The 19,559-nt window shown below is 39.0% G+C and overlaps 1 protein-coding gene across 1 annotated transcript in view; it reads right to left on the bottom strand.

Annotated features, from left to right (window-relative positions):
- Positions 1-12,745: 12,745 nt before the first annotated feature.
- LOC145414107 (heparan sulfate glucosamine 3-O-sulfotransferase 5-like) overlaps positions 12,746-19,559 on the bottom strand; it is a 39,519-nt gene continuing 32,705 nt past the window's right edge. Inside the window, exon 6 of the mRNA XM_080283666.1 lies at positions 12,746-12,985. Coding sequence (XP_080139792.1) covers positions 12,746-12,985 — 240 coding nt within the window. The remainder of the gene's footprint in view (positions 12,986-19,559) is intronic.

Raw genomic sequence — 19,559 nt, forward strand, 5'->3', positions numbered from 1 at the left:
GGATATTTTTGATACACTGGATGCTTGATCATACAGCTTTACACTATATTTTGTACTACGTATCATCAGAACTACACACATTACTGTGAAGATATGTTTAAATAATACTGTATCGTACTTAAAATATTAACGACTAATTAGGACATGCCGGTTCTTGCTTAACTTTGATTTGGCGTGACCGAATGCTACAGAAAATGAAAGAATAATTGCAAGATCACAAAATATTGGCCACTGTCTGTGCAAGCCTTGTATGCAGTATGGATGGCGACTGACTTTAAAAAAAAAAAAAAAAAAAAAAAAAAAAAAAAAAAAAAAGGCAGAATGGGATTCTTTAAAAACTCATATTAATAGGGAAGATTAAAGGGAACAAGATAAAACTGCATACCATTAACCTGAAAGCACGGGGCAAGTGGAAAATTAGAAAATTCCTCAATCACCATCACTAATGAAGTGTTAAAATTTGGAATGGTTACAGTCAAACTACGTAAGCTCCTTCACTACAATACAGCATAAAATTGGTGAAAAAGATGGCTTACAGCATGTCAGAACTTTGTGTTAAATCAGCCATGGCAATATGTAGCTTATCATAAACATCCTACTGTTCTCAATACTGTACCAAAAAATTCTAATTATTTATCACAACACCTGAAGAAATCAACACAGATTATCACATAATATGTGGTGCCGGCAGTGTGCGATCACAAAGCTGTTAATAGGTTAAAAACTACATCAATATCGGTGCAAAGAGAGGCGAGGAAAGGGCCCAAACATGCCCCCTCCAAGCTAAGTGCAAGACTGGACAGACTCGGTTACTAAATGCTGCTTCTGTTGGGGTGGTCAGTGGGCCTTGGGATCAACCCATCACACTCTGTGTTTGTTTATCAATGAACATTTTGGCTTCCCAGCAGATTATAAGAGAATGTGTTTAAAACCTACTGTAGATATTAATAACAGTCTCTTCTCAAATACACTGTCTTCTGAGAGGAAGATCTCAACAGCTTTGCATGTACAAGACCACATAAATGTCAGTGAAAAACAACAAAGAATCCTCTCAACTCAGGCCATTTACTGTACTCATAACTAATTACTAATTCCCACAGAAAAGTATAAAATTAGTTTCATTAACACACACTGTTATTCCCAATGCAACTTCAAGAAGCACTAATGCAATGGGTGTAATGGTGAGGCCAACCGCCACCCCCAGAATCAAGGCAACAACGAGAACAACAGCTCCACACTGACACTGCCACTCCAGAACACATTAGCATAGAACACTAACAATCCCACTATTTTGCACCCAGATTTACCAACTCATCAAGGCTTCATTATTCATATTATACAGTGCTTAACTATATTGAAGAGATATTTTAGGCATGATGACTAAGAGTCCACTGCTGAAATGAACCAATTTACATACAGTATATCCTACTGAGCATGGCTTGTTGAGTCAGGTGGAACTAGAAGCAATATGGAGGAACTATGTAGTCTCCTATACCATGGGTACTACAGCAGCATGTCCCAGAGACAAGGTGCAGATGATATATATATGATGTGCAATCTTAGGAGGCAGAAAACAGATCATTCTCTTAAAACTAATATTCAGTAGAGCACTGTAAGTTCAAAAACATTTCTTGGTGACTGTTCAGTCAGTGGGACTGTAGAATATTTATTGCTATCTGCCAGATTTCAACAATAACATACAAATACAGAATATATAAAAGACATAGTAAGTTAGCTATACATATCTAACCTTTCTATAAAAATTTAATGGTTTAGTCTGTCAAAAAGATCACTGGAAGAAGATACCAGGGCTAAGGAACATGCAGTGCTCTACTACATAATAACAGCATACAGTAAGTCCTCATTATATGTCAATGATATGTTCCAAATTATTATAACTTTTTCCACATAACTTGGAGGAGAAATTGAAGGAAGTTGGCAAATCAGCTTTACAGGCAGCAATGGAAGTTTAACAGGTGATTTTTCTGTAATTACTATGGAGTAGTAAACAAACAAACAAACACAAATCTGACATGTAACAAGGACTTTCTGTATTACCTCACTCATGCCCTCCTTGGTCATGTGGCTATACTCACCCATGTGGTCAGAAAACATCCCAGGCAATGCAGTTTTCTACAATGCTGTTATTTTCTTGACATTATGAAAGTTTTCTAACCTTATGGTAGTACAGTATATGTATTCCTGATAACATGACACATTCTTCATGAATAAGGCTAAATTCCATGACAATGTAGTTTCCTTAATGCAATGAGCTTCCTGACATCATATACCTGCTATCCTGACATTATGGCACCATTGTTAGCAGTACCAACGATTCTCTATTTGCATGACTTCTCGACAATAGACTGTACGTTGGTAGAATTGTGACAAACACAATGGCCCTCCTAGGATACTGGCAATTTAACTTATGTTAACACTATTGTACTGACTTCTTTGAGGGGACTCTTTCCATAACTGGAAAAAATAATGTATTTCCTGGATTTCAGTTTCTGAATCATGCAGAATTAGTAGAAACTTATGAACATTATGAGACTCCAAGTAACACACACATATTTGATAGTTATGAGATCAAGATTAGTACCTACAACAGGATCAACGGCATGAATTTTCTTTATTATATATACTGTAGCCATTTCACTGAGATTATCACAAGCTTCCAACAAATTTCAATATACCTATAAGTAGTGAAAATAAGCAATGTATACAGTATATTACTATTATATACATATGCACTCTCACACACACACACACACACACACACACACACACACACACACACACCCATACACACACACACACACACATATATATATATATATATACAGGTATACCCATTTCAATGATGCAATTGGTTAAATTAAAACCTGTCGTTAGGCGCGGTATCGTATCTCAGTGTAGAATTATCATGTAAAGTATAGGGATGCATTTTTGAGCCTTAGGTTTCCCCCCCAACCAAGTCCTAAACCCACCTAAATGAGTCCAAAAACAGGTTTAAAGCCAATCTAAATGGCCTAACAGCTGTAAAAGAAGCTAAACTAAGCCTAACACCCGTAAATAACTCACTAAAACCAACAAATAAAATCTGAAAACTGTCAAATGTAAGTTTCGAAAAAATCAAGCTTCGTAATCTGTACCTCAAAATGATAATGTTCACCCCACCTATGGCTAAAACACATTAAGCTAAGTCTAGAAACAGTTTATAAATCAACACAAACTCACAATTTTTGTTTAAAAAATAGTCAAAATCAGCTTTTAAAAAATCAAAATCCATCGTTAAACTGGGAATTAGCCACTGTTAGGCAGGGTATGGTGGTATTTCTACCTCCATCGCTAAGCTGGGGTATCCCATCTCAGGGTATCGTATATCGAGGTATACCTGTGTGTGTGTGTGTGTGTGTGTGTGTGTGTGTGTGTGTGTGTCTATCTATCTATCTATCTATCTATATATACACACATACATTCGACCCTCGATTTGGCAGACCCCTACTTCCCGCATTTCGGATTTCCCGGTCACGGGCTGAGGCAGGACGATATTATCAAATGCCAGACAAATGCCCGTACAAGTCCGGGATTCTCAACAAAAGTCCGGCCATTATTCTCTCATATAAAACTATAAGCAGTCTGCTGCACAACACAGTATAATTTTGGCAAGGTTTTGACTCGATAAAGGCCATTTGTAACATACACAAGAAATTATTTTCACACATGAAACGCACCTTTGGCAGCCAACGAGCTTCAAGCCACCAGCTCCTAACTCGTGGCAATATCCCATTTGCCTCTTACCTTTCTCAAATGCCACTATAAATAGTTTATTGCACAACACAGTAAAGTTTAAGGAAGGCTTGGACACAATAATATTCATAGATAATAAAAATCAAACATTTTCTTACGGACGAAGTCAGTAGGATCCATTCCTACTCATTTAGCTCACCCAACTCAGTGTGATTAAATACCGAATCAGCACTTTTCACTGGAAAATATTTTAATTCTTTTTACCACAGTGGCTCATACACACCTAATCATCTGAGATCTACTTTTAAAAATTTTGCTTAATATAACTTAATTAAAAAATTAGGTTTCAGAGCTAAAATGCACATTGTCAGTGTTTACATCTCGGTCAGCTGATGAGTGGTTGGCTGATGTTAGCAGATATTTCCCCCTCAGATCGTCAGCACAGCTTGACAGACTTCTCTTTTGCATAAATATTTATTTTGAGTAAAAAAAAAAAAAAAAAATGCCTCTGCATTGTAAATCGATGTTTATCCAGAACAAGAGTCCATCAGGGTGAGTTGTTCGGCTAGAGGCAAAACACTTCTGCTAATTTAAAGAAATTTTCACTCTGAATCCTGATTCTCTATTAATAATTAAATTACGCACAAATTTTTGACTGAATTTCAAATAATTAGGTGTGCAAACCTACATGGTGATAAAGATTAAAATATTTTCCAATTAAAATTGGCGATTCGGTCCAAGATTGCGTGTTTGTATCTTGGTCAGCTACAGTCAATCCACGTAAATCGCGTGTTCATAAAGCACGGATTCGTAAATCACGGCTAAGTGGCCGTCAGACTGCCAGCAACCTTAAATCACCGTTAAGTCACAAAAATCGCAGACCTCGGCAACCAAGTGGGCCTTTTCCGAGAAGAACCGTACATCGCGGCATTCAAACTAAAAATTGCGACTCAACATCAATCACCATGTAACCCTGGTGGCAAGTGTGCATACTAATGCCGCCATGATATTGTTGTTCTTGTCCCGCCAGTCCGCACACTACAGACTGTCGCCGTGGAACATAAGAGCTACCTGTCTTTTTTGTGCAACTCCCCCCCCCCTACCTGCCATGGCCCCTCCCAACCCCCCAATGAAGTGCTCTAAGCAGTATGGCATCGAGAAGCTGCCGCCATTGTCGTACAGTCAACGTTTGGAGCTCATTCGTCGTGTTGAGAAGGGAGAGAAGTTTTCAAAGCTGGCGAAAGAGTACACGAGTTCTTCCCAAAACCACCCCACTCCATTCACTTAAGCAATTTCATCGCAGGATTAAGGTGAGATCCCTTAACATTGCTTATATCTATTTAATACATGCACTGAATATTCCTAAATTCATATGTTTGTGTTTGATGGTGCCTAGATAGGTGTTGGTAGGGTGCTGTGGGGGCGGGGTGGCCAAAGTCCAGACCCAAATTAATTTTTCACATAAGAGTTATTATTCATTAATCACGGAATTCGTAAATCACGGCAGTGGTCGAGACCCAAATTGCCGCGATTTACGGGGACTGACAGTAATTAGTGGCTGGCTGACCTTGGGGTGCTCCATTCCTTGCTCATTTTCCTCTTTTTCCTCAGCTTTCTGATCTTCTTCTATCATACCCTCCACAGTCTCATCAACAACTGTCTAAACAACCATTCTTAGGGTTGTACCTAGCAAAATACAGCTGTTGTGTCAGTTATTATTATTATTATTATTGCATCAGTGTTATTATTTTATGTACTGTGTATGCCGGTTATGTTGGTGTGGGTAGCCTACATTCCAGAATGCTCTAGATTATCTGAATAATTGCCGGACAATATTGAAGAGTTCGGACAAAGTATGGTAATAGTCAGTGGAATGATATGTGCAGCTGGACTTTTGCCATTCCTGGACTGGTCTATCCCCCTTTTAGTCCGGCAAATTGAGGGTCGAGTGTGTGTGTGTGTGTGTGTGTGTGTGTGTGTGTGTGTATATATATATATATATATATATATATATATATATATAGATAGATAGATAGATAGACAGATAGATAGATAGATAGATATAGATATATATATATATGTATATATACAGTATATATATACAGTGTGTATATATATATATATATATATATATATATATATATATGTATATATATATAGCTGAGTTGACATTTTCATTAAAAGTAAGAACACTAGATTGTAAAATTAGAAAAGCATACAATAACTTTCAAAAACATGGTTAATGAAGAAGTTTTCATATAGCTGCATTATTTGATACTCAGCAACCAGTTCCAGATTGCATAGGGTAAAATGGGGTAATTTCAGCCCAGCGAGGAACTGTGAGTGTTTATGCTGACTTTATTCTAGCTTACTGTACTCAACCATGATTTTATTCTATTTTATCATTATGTTTTGTGTGCCTACTGCATTTTTCTTGTGTAGATGGTTTTCTCATGTTTTTCTCATGCCACTGCAGGGTACAGCCCTGAGATGGTGATTGCTTGTCTTTGGTTGATGGGTTTGCTTAACTATGGTAATTGCTTGGCTGTGGTTTATGGGTCTGCCTGACCAGAAAAAGTAGTGTTAAGAACAAGTGCTGAACAATGTACAATACTGTAGTGTCCTTTTACACTGGCTTTCAAAGTTAGCTTATGTACAAATGGGGGCCATGGGAAAAGTCCACTATCTGGATGGAGCCACTACCTGGACATGCCTTTGGCTCTTTTATGTCAGATAATCCAGGGATTACTGTACAATTACTTTATGAACTTAAAGCTCAATTACAATTACTTGTAAATAAAAATGATTAATAACAATTACACCATCATTATCATCTTGAATTTGGCTCTTTTTTGTATTGTTTTTGTTTCTTTCTTGGAAGGAATGGTTTGTGGGCTCCCGGCATTAGGTTCCTTCTTCCATCCATCCATCATCCAATCCTACATTGCTCCATGAGCAACATAGGAGCCTGGGGCTAGGCAAGTTGGTCTTGACATTTAAGATGACAGTGACCAGCCTCATTCATCCCTGAGTAGCATTATGTGAGCAATAAGCCCCAACCATCCCTTGGATATAAACCTTCACCAACTCAATCCGACTGGAGTGCCGTAATTACCCACTAAACCACCAGGCGCCATAATTTGGTTATATGGTTACCACCCAGCATAGTAAATGGTTTCCTGGTGTACAAGAAACCATTTAGTTTGTCACTTAGAGTCACAAACAGGCAGAAGTAAGAGGAAAGAACGAAGGAAAGACAGAAGAGGGAGCGTAAAGTCACCCGCGGGCAGAAGGACGAGGAAAGAATGAAGGAAAGAAAGACAGAAGAGGATGGAAGGAAAGAAGGATGGAGGAGAGGAAAGGGCAGACACCTGAAAGCAGCACTACATCGAGTGAGTGGATGGTAAGTGCCCACACCTACCTCTACTTCCTTCTTCCTTGCATGAAAAAGAAAAGAAAAGAAAAAAAAAATCATCCGGTACATCAGAGTACAATTACGCAAAAAGTTTAATTATTTACATTTCAATTAAATTACGATTACAACTACCCCAAGCCTGGGATGAACGCACGCATGCACGCACACGCACGCACACACACAGAACAGTACCCTGCCATGCACTCGTGCCATGGGAGTCCCCCCGACCAACTTACCAACAGAGAAACAATCAGTGAAGCAATGATGGATGCCATCGATGTAAAATTCGCCCAATACAGGGCATAGGCCCTACTGTATGGTAGCCTAGGATACCTAAGCCTAATTATAATCAATTGTGTATGATATGTTGTGTGGTATTATAACAATATTAATAATATTATAACAATAATGACAACAAATAGGTCGCGGCAAAATTACCCTGTCAGGCAGAGTAATTTCACTATATGACTTTTTCTTTTTTCAAAGTCTATGGTACGAGCATTTTTCTTTTCTTTTTTTTATAAGAATGATTAAGTATCTTTAGCAGAAGGGCTGAATGTATGGCTAAAGCAATAAAAGTATTAATATTCCATATGTGACAGTTTGTAATTAGCAAAACCTACCATTCACAGCAAAAGTACCCCATTTTACCCTAATGTAATTGGATGTACGATATCTTAAACCCATCTCCACAATGACAACTTTTGTTTTTAATTCTAACTCCAGACAATCTAATTAAGCTTACTCTTTGAATCCAGTGATGTTTATTTTTTGCTACTTCCACACAATAATATTCAACTTAGGAATGGTTTCTCGTACTGGGAGTTCACGAAAGCCTAACTAACTCCTCTGGTTTGAAAAGTCTCTCCTAAGTTAAATAAAACTGTCTAAGAGTTGCAAGAATTAAAAATGAAAACATATATATATATATATATATATATATATATACACTGTATATATATATATATATATATATATATATATATATATATATATATATATATACTGTATATATATATATATATATATATATATATATATATATATATACAGTATTTATATATATATATATATACTGTATATATATACTGTATATATATATATATATATATATATATATATATATATATATATACACACCAGTATATCCCCAGACTGAAGAGTTCATGAAACCTTCCCTTCAATGACAAGGTCAAAAACAATCTCCACCAATCCCCTGAATCTTGGTAACATCTTTTTAATCTTATTCTTGCTGTTACTATGAACATAACTTATAAGGTAAACTGAAAATTATAAAGATTCCTTTGGACTGAATGTATTAATACCGTACAGTACATACAAACTGCCTCTGTATTTAACCCCCTAAAGTTCAATGACGTCTTGCTTCTTTTAGTTTTACTACCTTCATACAGTTTCATACATGTTACAGAGAAAAACCTAGTTGCCATGGGGTTAACAGAGACTGCTTCTAACCCCACCACTACAAATTACCTCTACAAAGCTAAATCACAAGACTGATGGGATTAAGTCTTGCTGACACCTGATTATACGTACTTTATTAATTTGGAGGAAAACTCGAATCATTTTTTTTCTAATATGCCTGGTATATTCAGATAATTTTAATCAGCTTAGGAGAGACTTTTCAATACGTAAGTCAGATATGGCCTTCACTAACCATTTCAGTGCAAGAGATCTTTCCTAGGCTAACTTTAACAATCTGGAGGTAAAAGTGCTAAATACAAAAATGTTGTACAGTAGAATCTCATAAATCGCACATTTCTAAACAGCGAATTCATAATACAGTACATGGCAACATCATGCAACAGTTTGGAATAACAATAATTCGTGAAAATTATACATAATTCGCGACTGCACCCTCATGACTGAAGGTTTTCCAATGCATTTCTGAACATCTGTTATGCTATGTTTGCACAAATGGTGGTTTCTAAATAAGTAAAACTGTATAAAAATGAGATTTTCCTCTCTGAATCAGGCAGGCTAATTTTGAAGCATATAAAGATCTGGAGCAAGTTGCCAGATGATGCCAGATCACTTAACACCAGCAGTGTTCACTTATTTTGCCTGTGGTTTTTAACTCTGGAGTATTGGTTGAATGTAAAGACTGTTGTTCTTCTTGGTATCTATAACTGTAGTAAAAAGATTTCCATTGGGATAATATCTAGGCTTAACTCCTTATGTGGATGTGGGCCAATAACTTGTTTAGCAAAGCCAATGACACACTTGCCGACCAGCTTGCTTTCTTCACCTTAATATCTCATAATATCCTTCTTGGCGGATCACAAGGGAGTCAGAAATTCGCACAGAAGGTCTATCAGTGTTACTGCACCAAAATGCAGCACAATCAAACCATTAATAAGGGCAAAAATTACCAGCAAAAAAACACAGCACCACCCCCCATTTTGTGGCTACCAACAGTTTGGTTTGTCAACATTATAATTCAGTGATTATCTCGGTGTTTACATATGTAGAGATGAGTATTAAAATGGAAATCTCAATTAGCTCAAATTAACAAAATTAAAGTATTCATCCATCCATCCATGAGGAGCGTAGGAGCCCGGGGCTAGGCAGTTGGTCCTGACATTTAAGATGAGAGTGACCAGCCTCACTCATCCCTGAGTGGCATTACATGAGCAATCAACCCCAACCACCCCTTGGATATAAACCTTCACTGGTTCAATCCAACTAGAGAGCAATAATTACCCACTAAACCACCAGGTGCCAAAATTTGGTTATATGGTTACTACTGTATTTAATTCATCAACCGATCATATATCACAGCAGGTGACAAGATGTTTTTTTAGACGAATCGTTGTTTACATATGTACAGATGAGGATTAAAACAGAAATCTTCAGAAGCTCAAATTAACAGAATTAAAGCATTTTTTTATTCATCAACAAATCATGTACTGGTACAATAGCAGGTGACGAGATGTATTTTTAGACAAATCTGCAGTCAAGTGACTCAGCCAGCACCTGGGCTGTGAACCGTTTGCACCAAAATGCCACCACATCAGCCAACCTATCGGCAAGCAGCTGAAAATACTGTATTGGCTGTCCAGTCTCTCTATAGGGTCTCTATTAAGTACTAAACCAATCATATTCAAGCACTTACTGTAAACTAAACCAATTACAGTGCTTCCCTCCCAGATCAAGCATTAAGGGCATGTGCGCAAGAGCCCCGCTGCCTGGCTCATGCTTGTGGTTTGTCTCCTCTCTATTGACAGTGTATGGTTCTAGTGTGGTGTACGAGAGGATTCTGCCCCCCCCCCCCCAGTGTTTCCTCTATCTGCCCAGTTTTACCATGGCCGATTGTAACCCTCTTAAGCCTACAACTGCTTCAAGGAAGGGGATGAAGAAGAGGCCAATGTTAACTTACACCCATAAGTTTGATGTAATAAGGAGGAACCCCTCCCCCCTCCCCCGTCCATTCAAGCAATGTCATCAGTCACAGTCAGGTAAGAATCTAACAATACTGTATTGTTCATTTCCATTAAATGGCTTTACTAATTCCTTTTCCAAGTTGTTAGAGTTCGCTGGCAAACAAAGTGACAGACTCATAAGTAATTTTTCCCATAAGATTAGTTACAGTATTTCTAAATCATGAAATTCATCTTCCTTCTGCCTGTGGGTGACTCTACACTCAGTGACAAGCCATATGGTTTCCTCTACACCAGGAAACCATTTACTATGCTGGGTGGTAACTATATAACCAAATTATGGCCTGTAGTGGTTAAGTGGGTAATTACAGCACTGCAGTAGGACTGAGCCAGTGAAGGTTTATATCCAAGGGGAGGCTGGAGTTGATTGCTCACGTAATGTCACTCAGAGATGAGTGAAGCTGGTCACTCTCATCTTGAATGTCAGGACCAACCTGCCTAGCCCCGGGCTCCTACGCTCCTCATGGGGCAACGTAGGATTGGCTGATGGATGGATGGATGGACTCAAATCGCGGCATGTGCCCTGTTCCATAAGACCGTGATTTGGGCAATTCCACTATATGCCATCAAATTTAAGGAGTAAGAGAAAAAGTTGCAGAATACTGTACCTGCACAGGGTATTAATGTGGCCAATTATCTGTCAGGGCCTCTTCACACACTGATGCAAATTGTTGAATCATGTAGGCCAGCATATAGGTTGGTAAAAAAACATGCCACTGCATTAGGCCACATTCTGAGCATTCTATTTCTCTGAGGCAGACTTGATACTGGTCAGTGAGAAACATTATGCCAAGAAAAATGCCCACTGAAACAAGGTGTTCTTATGCCAACTTTTTCTTCAACCTACAGAACCGGACTATTTCCATTAGAATGTCTAATTACTGACATCTGTGTAACAAGATACTTATACTATCCAGAGACTGAGATTCTTTACACTTTGAAAATGCCACTACCCAGTTCTCTGTAACTTTATCAAATTGGAAGCTATATGGTACTTTGTCCTATTTTAAACAGTTGTGACTTCTGACTGTGAGCAGGTACTGCTTGACTGCTCAAATTCTTGGTGTGTACTGTACACTATGTAATTAAACTTTGGACAACAATGCAACTTAAGAATAATCACTAGATGTGCTTTAGCAATGATACCAGTATACAATACAGGATATATATATATATATATATATATATATATATATATACTTACAAATAAAGGGCTCTATATATATCTGACATGCAATTAAACTTCTGCCATCTACAATAGGCAGTGAATGCAACCAAGTACAAAAATAAACACATGCAAATATCAAGTGCTCTGCATGTAGTTCAAATAATAACTCTAAAAGCAAGATATCCAGATAACAATAACTACTGAAGCAATGTTGTTATGATAAAAAGTACCAAAATTCATATCTGCAGGAATATGAATGTTTTATCAGCTGGATAATAAGTATGACTGAAGATCTACTGGAATGATATATCAGACAACTAAATATCGTAAAGTTTAAACTGTAAATTAAATTTTACTGCAATGTGATGCAATATACCATCTGTTGTACAAGAGTCCATGCAAAACTTTCATTTAAAATCAGAACTATACTCACAGCTATCTAGTGATATATCTGGCATAAAAATTTTCAAAGCCTATGGTTAGCCACATTCATCTACTGAAATAATCTTCATTATTTACTATTCATACTACTGTAATAGTACCAGTATATTATTTCCACACCTAAATTTCTTTAACTCACTTAAAAATGAGAAAACCGAGTCATTCATACTCATCTAAACTTTGATCATATTATGGGCCCGAACTTTGACCATATTACAGGCCTGGACTTCTGTATTACAAGCTTAAATAAGTAAAAATAAAATCAGTATTAAAAAGACATACATACTGTATCTTGAGGTCAAACTGTCTGAGATGAACAGGAACTCTTTCAACATCAACTTTCGACAGAGCCTTACTTTCAGGAAGCATCGTACTTACATACTATATGATGCCAGGAGGAGAACTGCCAATACATGTTCACTAGCTACCTGCTGTTAAGATGTGGGCCAACCAAAATTTCTACCCACCACTTCACAGAAATGCCAATAAATGTTCACTAGCTACCTGCTGTTAAGATGTGGGCCAACCAAAATTTCTACCCACCATTTCATAGAACTGTTCATTGAATGGAGTAAAAAACTTACGAAGGTGAGACATGACAGCCGGATCAACTTTGGGGTGGGGGCGGCCCTTTGCATCAGCCAAGCACTTCTGAAAAGTCTCATTCCTCATGCAGTAGAATCCTTTGGTCTCATTGAAGTAGAAGTTATCAGGTCGAATGTGACGTGGTAACCCCAAGAATCTCTGAACCTGTTATAGAATTTTCAAAGTCAGTATTGTAATTATATATTGTTGCTATTATGTGATAAACCAATATCTCACACTCTTAAAATCATTCAATGAACTAATGAACTGGTACTATCACACCTTGTAAAGAAATTTCTTGTTACAGGTTGGCCCCCCCTCCCTTTTTTTTACATCAAGTCCACAGCCAATTTTTAAAGATATGCATATTATAAGTAACAATGGCAACCAATACAATTGATGTACTACCTCTCCCAAAATTATACAGTAGTATCAAACACATGGAAAAAGTTGCGATATTTTAAAACACATTCTCAATTATCTTATACAAAACTGAGGACTGCCTGTACAGTCTTATAATCTGACTAGCAGCCAACAGTCTTATTCAACAATATGAACTTCCTACCACTCAGGGGGTTAAGGATAAATATGGCATGCAACATCCATCTACCCACCTGTCCAAATAAAGAGGAGAGGGAGAGGTGTATCCCTGGTATTGTGTTCTTACACTACAGGCAAATATACCAAGCTATACCCATGCATAACTGCCCGTCAAGTTATATAGTAGGTCTATTAATATCCCCATGCCTTTTTCTCACCTAAAGATGAGGTGTTGCAGAGAAAAAAAAAATAATAATAAAAAAATAAAAATATAGAGGGAAAGCTCTCAGTAACATATTCGTGAAATGAGCCACAAAATCATCTACATTTCAGTCAAACCCACAAAATTTTATTCAGCCTAAAATGTCTAACCATCTGCACGTATTCTCTGCATTCTCCTTTATATATATACCGTACTTTGCATACAACTACTGTATCAGACAGTTACAGCATTCCATTAATTATCACATTCAAAAGGGATGCTAAATCCATGTTATGTACTCCACTTAATTCAGTCTCCTGTCAATTCCCCTGCATGATGTTATTCCACTAACTATCATATTCAAAAAAGAATGCCAAATCCTTGTCATGTGCTTCTCTGTACAGTAAATACATCACCCAACTAAATCAGCTCCATGTCAATTCCTTAGCCTCCTCACTATTTACATCTAGTTTTCTCACACCACTCCTTTACCCTATTCTTCCACCTAACCCTTCTCCTTCCACCTTCAAACTCTTATAGCTACAGTATATTTGATTCACGATCCTAACAACAGTATATCCATTTGCTCTCTACTCTCTCTGTGTGGTCATACTAAGCACACACAATTTGACATTACTGAGAGGCTTCCTTATTTCACATCTTTCTTAAATCACATTACATCTTTTAATATCCACTCTAAGCATTCCACACATATTCCTCAATGACCCCAATTTCTGTCTATTTCCTGATGCCTTAATCCCATAAGGGGTGGCCACAAACAAATCCCCTCCATGTCACCCTGTCCAACACCATTTCACTGCCCTGTTCCCAGCTCACACCCCCCTCTCTCATATACCTCTCCACTCCATCCCTCCATCTCATCCTTGGCCTCCCCCTCCCTCTCCCCCCCTCCACCTCACTCACATACATTCTCCTCATCAGTCTCTCACTCTCCATCCTCTCCACATGGCCAAACTTTCACTGATTTTAATTAAGACTTCGTACAAACATGTCCTACCAGTCTCACAACCATAAGTTTAGGTAGGCACTAATACACCTTCAAACGAACCTCTTCCAACCTCCACATTTAGTCCTCTATTTAGTACAGTGTAGCAAGGCCTTCATAGCACAACCCATTATTTTTCCTTAAGACATACTATTCTCCACTTCCTTTATACATTTACATCTCTCTTCTATAATGCACTGAGGTACAGCAAATGCTTGTATAACACGAGAATAGTGTACTCTGAAGCTCCCACTTTATGGGCCATATGTTTACATGTTAAAGGATTTCATTGTATCTAAGCCAGCCCGAAGTTCAAACTTTTGGGCAATGTTCAGTTTCTTTTTTTTCAAGGACATTTACCTACCTAATAAAGACTTCATTACATCCAAACCATGGAGGATTCCTCACCTTCAATGGAAGAGGTTGTGAGCTTGCTGGGGTCTGGAAAGCTTGAGGCAGGCAATAATATAAAGGTGGTTGGCGGTCCTCCCAATATTTAACGAGTCGATTGGCACACCCTCCTTTTCCTTCCGGTTGCAGTGCATCAGCAGAAACCTCTCATCATTACGAGGGAAGGGTCAAACACTCGTATCCTCTTGTCAATGGGTGATCTTCCTTATGCCTGAGCTGTCTCCAGAATGGCTTCCTTCTTGCCCAGAATCATACAAATGGAGGACTCGTTAACTTTGTAAAATTTCACAATGTCACAGTTCCACTGTCCTCCCTCCTTCCTCTTGATGACATCCATCTTCTGCTCTTGTGTCAGAGACTTCCGACATTTGGCAGGATCATGGAGGACTCGTTAACTTTGTAAAATTTCACAATGTCACAGTTCCATTGTCCTCTCTCCTTCCTCTTGATGACATCCACCTTATGCTCTTGTGTCAGAGACTTCCGACATTTGGCAGGATCATGGTGCAACAGCATGGTCAGGCTGGGTCAAGTGGCCCAAAACAAAGAGCAAAGATCACACAGAGCAAGTGTGCAGCCAAAGCACGGGGAGAAGGTAAGCTCAACTGGGGCAGGAATGCTCAGTGGACCGTGACAACACCCCGAGCAGACATGTGATAGCAAATACGAGTACATCATAGGCTGAATCTGCGCTCTGTCTATCACTTGCTGCACTGGATGAATTCCAACTGTAATTTTATACCTCGCACCACATTCTGTCTATAACTGACCATGTAGTATGACTTAGAAACATAAATTGAGGCCTCCCACCACATTATATCCATCTTCAACACATAGTCAGGTGCTGTAAAAAATGAGCAGCTTCCTCTGACTGCATTACATAAAGTTTCTTCCTCATTGCGACATTTTGGGGACACAATATGGCACCTCCCATATTATGTGAGAATCATGCTTTGTGATCAAACGTTATGCGAGCGCTTGCTGTCATCATCATCATCATCACCATCAACCAGACCTCCTTTCCCACCCTAGGGCAGAGTGAGGAGTAACAACATCCAAACAGCCAAAGTTTGCCCAGTTCACTGGGCCACACTTCCATTCACTCATCATTCAAGCCCTCAAAATCCTGGCTCCATCACACAGGCGAAAAAATTTTTTACCACATTCTGTAGCTTCACATAATTTTACCTATCTGACAGGGCCAATCTGAACACTGTCACATTAAATAGGGGTGCCAAATCCCTGATCATGAACTTCTCCACATAAAATTCATCCATCTGGCTCGGTCTCTTTGTCAGTCCCTTAGCCTCACCAACTTCCACACCTCTCTTCCTCACACACTCATCCACCAAACCTCCTCCCTCCTTCAAATTCGTACAGATATACCTTTTTCACCACTCTATTGTCATTAATTCTCTCCATATGACCAAACCATCTCAGTACCGTCTCTTCGATTCTGGTGTCCACAGACTTCCTCACGCTGCATCTTTCACATATCACATTATTCCGTAACCTATCCACTCTCTGTACTCCACATACATTCCTCAGCAGTCCCATTGCCACTGCTCTTACTCTTGACTTTTCATTTTCATGCCACACCATAGTCTCACATTCATATGTTAAAGTTGGAACTAACATTCATCCATGTAAGCCTTGCGCAGCTGCAACACTCAAGCCTATTTCTTATCACGGCCTCCACAGCACCGGCTACTTTCCTTCCTCATGTCACTACTTTCCACTTCTGTTGCACATTTTCCTCTCTTTTCTATCATTGTACCCAAATATTTGAACTTTCTCACCAATTCCAGTTTCTCTCTGTTCACTGTAATATCTCACTGGGAGTCACCTTCTCTCTCAGTAACCATCACTTTACTCTTCTCTACATTTACTCTAAAGACATCTACAAAACTCTGCACTAGTCTACCAACCTCTTGTCCGATATTTGCAAGTAGCACTGCATCATCAGCATACAACAAAAGTGAAATATTTCATCCATCACCACTCATTACCAACACCATCCCTCTCTCAACAACTAGCATTTTTACTTCTCTCACCATCCCATCCACATATACAATAAACAACCATGGGGACATCATACAACCTTGTTGCACGCCCATACTGATGGCGAACCATTCTCTTAGATGCCCATTTACCCTTACACATGCTTCACTTCCATCATAAAAACTCTTGATGGTACCTAGCATCTAAATCATACATGAGCTAAACCTTCCACAATCCTTCTCTGTCTACTTTGTTGTATGCTTTTTCCAGATCCATAAATGCCATAAACACCTTATAGTCCTTCTCACAAGCCTTCTCCACTATCTGTCTTACTGCAAATATTTGATCCACACATCCTCTGCCTCTCATAAAACCACTCTGTTCATAACTCACTACAACTTCTGATAGGTCTCTTACTTTCTCTATAATAATTCTTTCATATACCTTCCCTATAACTCTTAATAGACTTATACCACGATAATTCTTGCACTCACTTTGCTCACCTATATTTTTGAACTGGGGCACAATCACTGCCTTTTTCCACTCTACGGGCACAGTTTCACACATCCATGCCTTCTTATATATCTCCAACGAGTACTTCATTCCACTCTCCCCAATACACTTAACCCCTAAAGTAGTAATCCCTGTACTATCCGGACGTCCACTTTCCGGACACCCCACTTACCGGACATTGTGGGCCTGGACCTTAGGAACCCAAAAATGGCCAAAAAAAATAAAAAATCCAAATTTTTTCCCACCCGTAATTTGAAATTGCTGCGTGGCTCTGAACAGATGGTTTACACCATGGTCCCTTCACCCCTTCCTCCCTCCTGCCTCCCATCTCAGGTTGCCATTTGATATTTTTCATTACCAAATGTGGGCCAATTTGGTAATGAAAAATTTGTTTGGTAATGAATAAGAATACAGTACATCCCCACAGTACGCGAGTTCTGAGAACACGATCCCCCTTGTACATGAGGACCTATTTTCTTTTTTATTTTAGTGCATTTTTTATTAGTACGCGAATTGAACTTGTAAGCGAGATGGGCAGCAAAGAGTGGCCCAAATCCTGGAGTGACCCCGAGTACGCGACATTACCCCCCCACCAAGAAGCAATAACGGGTAAAGGTGAGCAGCCATATTCTTGTTGGTTTAGTTAAGCCATATCCTAGTTGATTTACCTAGTAAAGCCAGTTTCTTGCTTCCTTTTTCTCTCTTTCACTTTCCATGTTCCATCATTCCCCTTCACCACTCACTCTCATCCCCACTCCCACTCTCCCTCAGCTTCTCCTCCCCCCTCCCTCCACACTCAACATCTCCCCCTTTCACCATTCCTCCTCTCACCTACTCCCTCTTTACCCCCAATTCCTACCTCCCCCTATCCCTCCATTATCTTAGGTAACATGTCTTAGTTAGTTTCCCTGTATAGCACAATACTTAGGTCTGAAAGGCGTCTCAAGGGTTGCCCATGAAAGGGGGTGCTGCCCATATGTAATTTTTCCCATGAGTTTATGTATTCACAGTACGCGAATTCCTAGTACGCGACGTCCTCTGCCGCCATGTAGGTGCATACTAGGGGGATGTACTGTAACGCATTACCAAATGGATTTTTCACATGTATGAGGATACACAGGATGGAGATGGTGGATTGTATGCTCTCTCTGATTAATCTCCTAGACTACATAGCTTGAAAATAATCAACATGCTGTTAATTATAAGGAGAGTGATTACATGTATTTCCACTTGTATATATAATTAGTGAAGAATAAATGCTAGATTTACAAGTTTGGTAATGAAAAATTAAATTTAGTAATGAAAACTGAGGAGTTTGGTAATGTGGCCGTTGCGAACTGGCAACTCTGTTTCCCCGTCATCAACAGTTACTGCCTAACTTCAATGGTGAGTAGATGCATAAACTGCAATACCTCGCCACCAGACCACATGGGAATTTACAGTGTTGTGCAGTGTTAAGAAATTAGAACTTAGAGGGCAAAGGATCAACTGTGGAGTGCAAATTGGCGGTTGAAACTGGCATGATGCAGGTAGGAACAATGTGTAGTGTTTAACAATTATAACTCACAGTGCAAAGAATTAAGTGCAGCACAACACTGGAGTACTGTACGTCCTTCAAGAGCATTTTCACTACTGCCAAAACCTTAGAAAGGCAGCCACAAACGTGATGTAAGTACCATGGCTGAGGTACAGTCACTTCTAATTCCTCATTCTTTGGTTCCTTTTCATTTATTTCATGCTTTACGTCCATTATTGGTGTGAATAGGGTCTTAAATAGGTTTAAATAGGTGCTATGCATGTCCGGTAGGGAGTTATTTAGGTGGCTTTCAAAGTTAGGCTGGGTTAGGGTCCTTAAGCACCAGTCCAGGAGCCAGGGGCCCACTTTCCGGATGGGACTACTTTCCGGACATGCCTTTGGCTCTATTACATTGGATAGTAGAGGGATTACTGTAGTAGGATCGATCGATCCTTTTCCAGAATATGGCTTGATGCTGAATAGGACTAGTAGGATCAATCGATCCTTTTCCAGAATATGGCTTGATGCTGAATAGGACCGACGGAGGAGC

Source organism: Coenobita brevimanus, chromosome 98 (assembly GCF_032717465.1).
Source record: "Coenobita brevimanus isolate Jiangsu-jjx chromosome 98, ASM3271746v2, whole genome shotgun sequence".
In the NCBI taxonomy this organism is placed as follows: domain Eukaryota; kingdom Metazoa; phylum Arthropoda; class Malacostraca; order Decapoda; family Coenobitidae; genus Coenobita; species Coenobita brevimanus.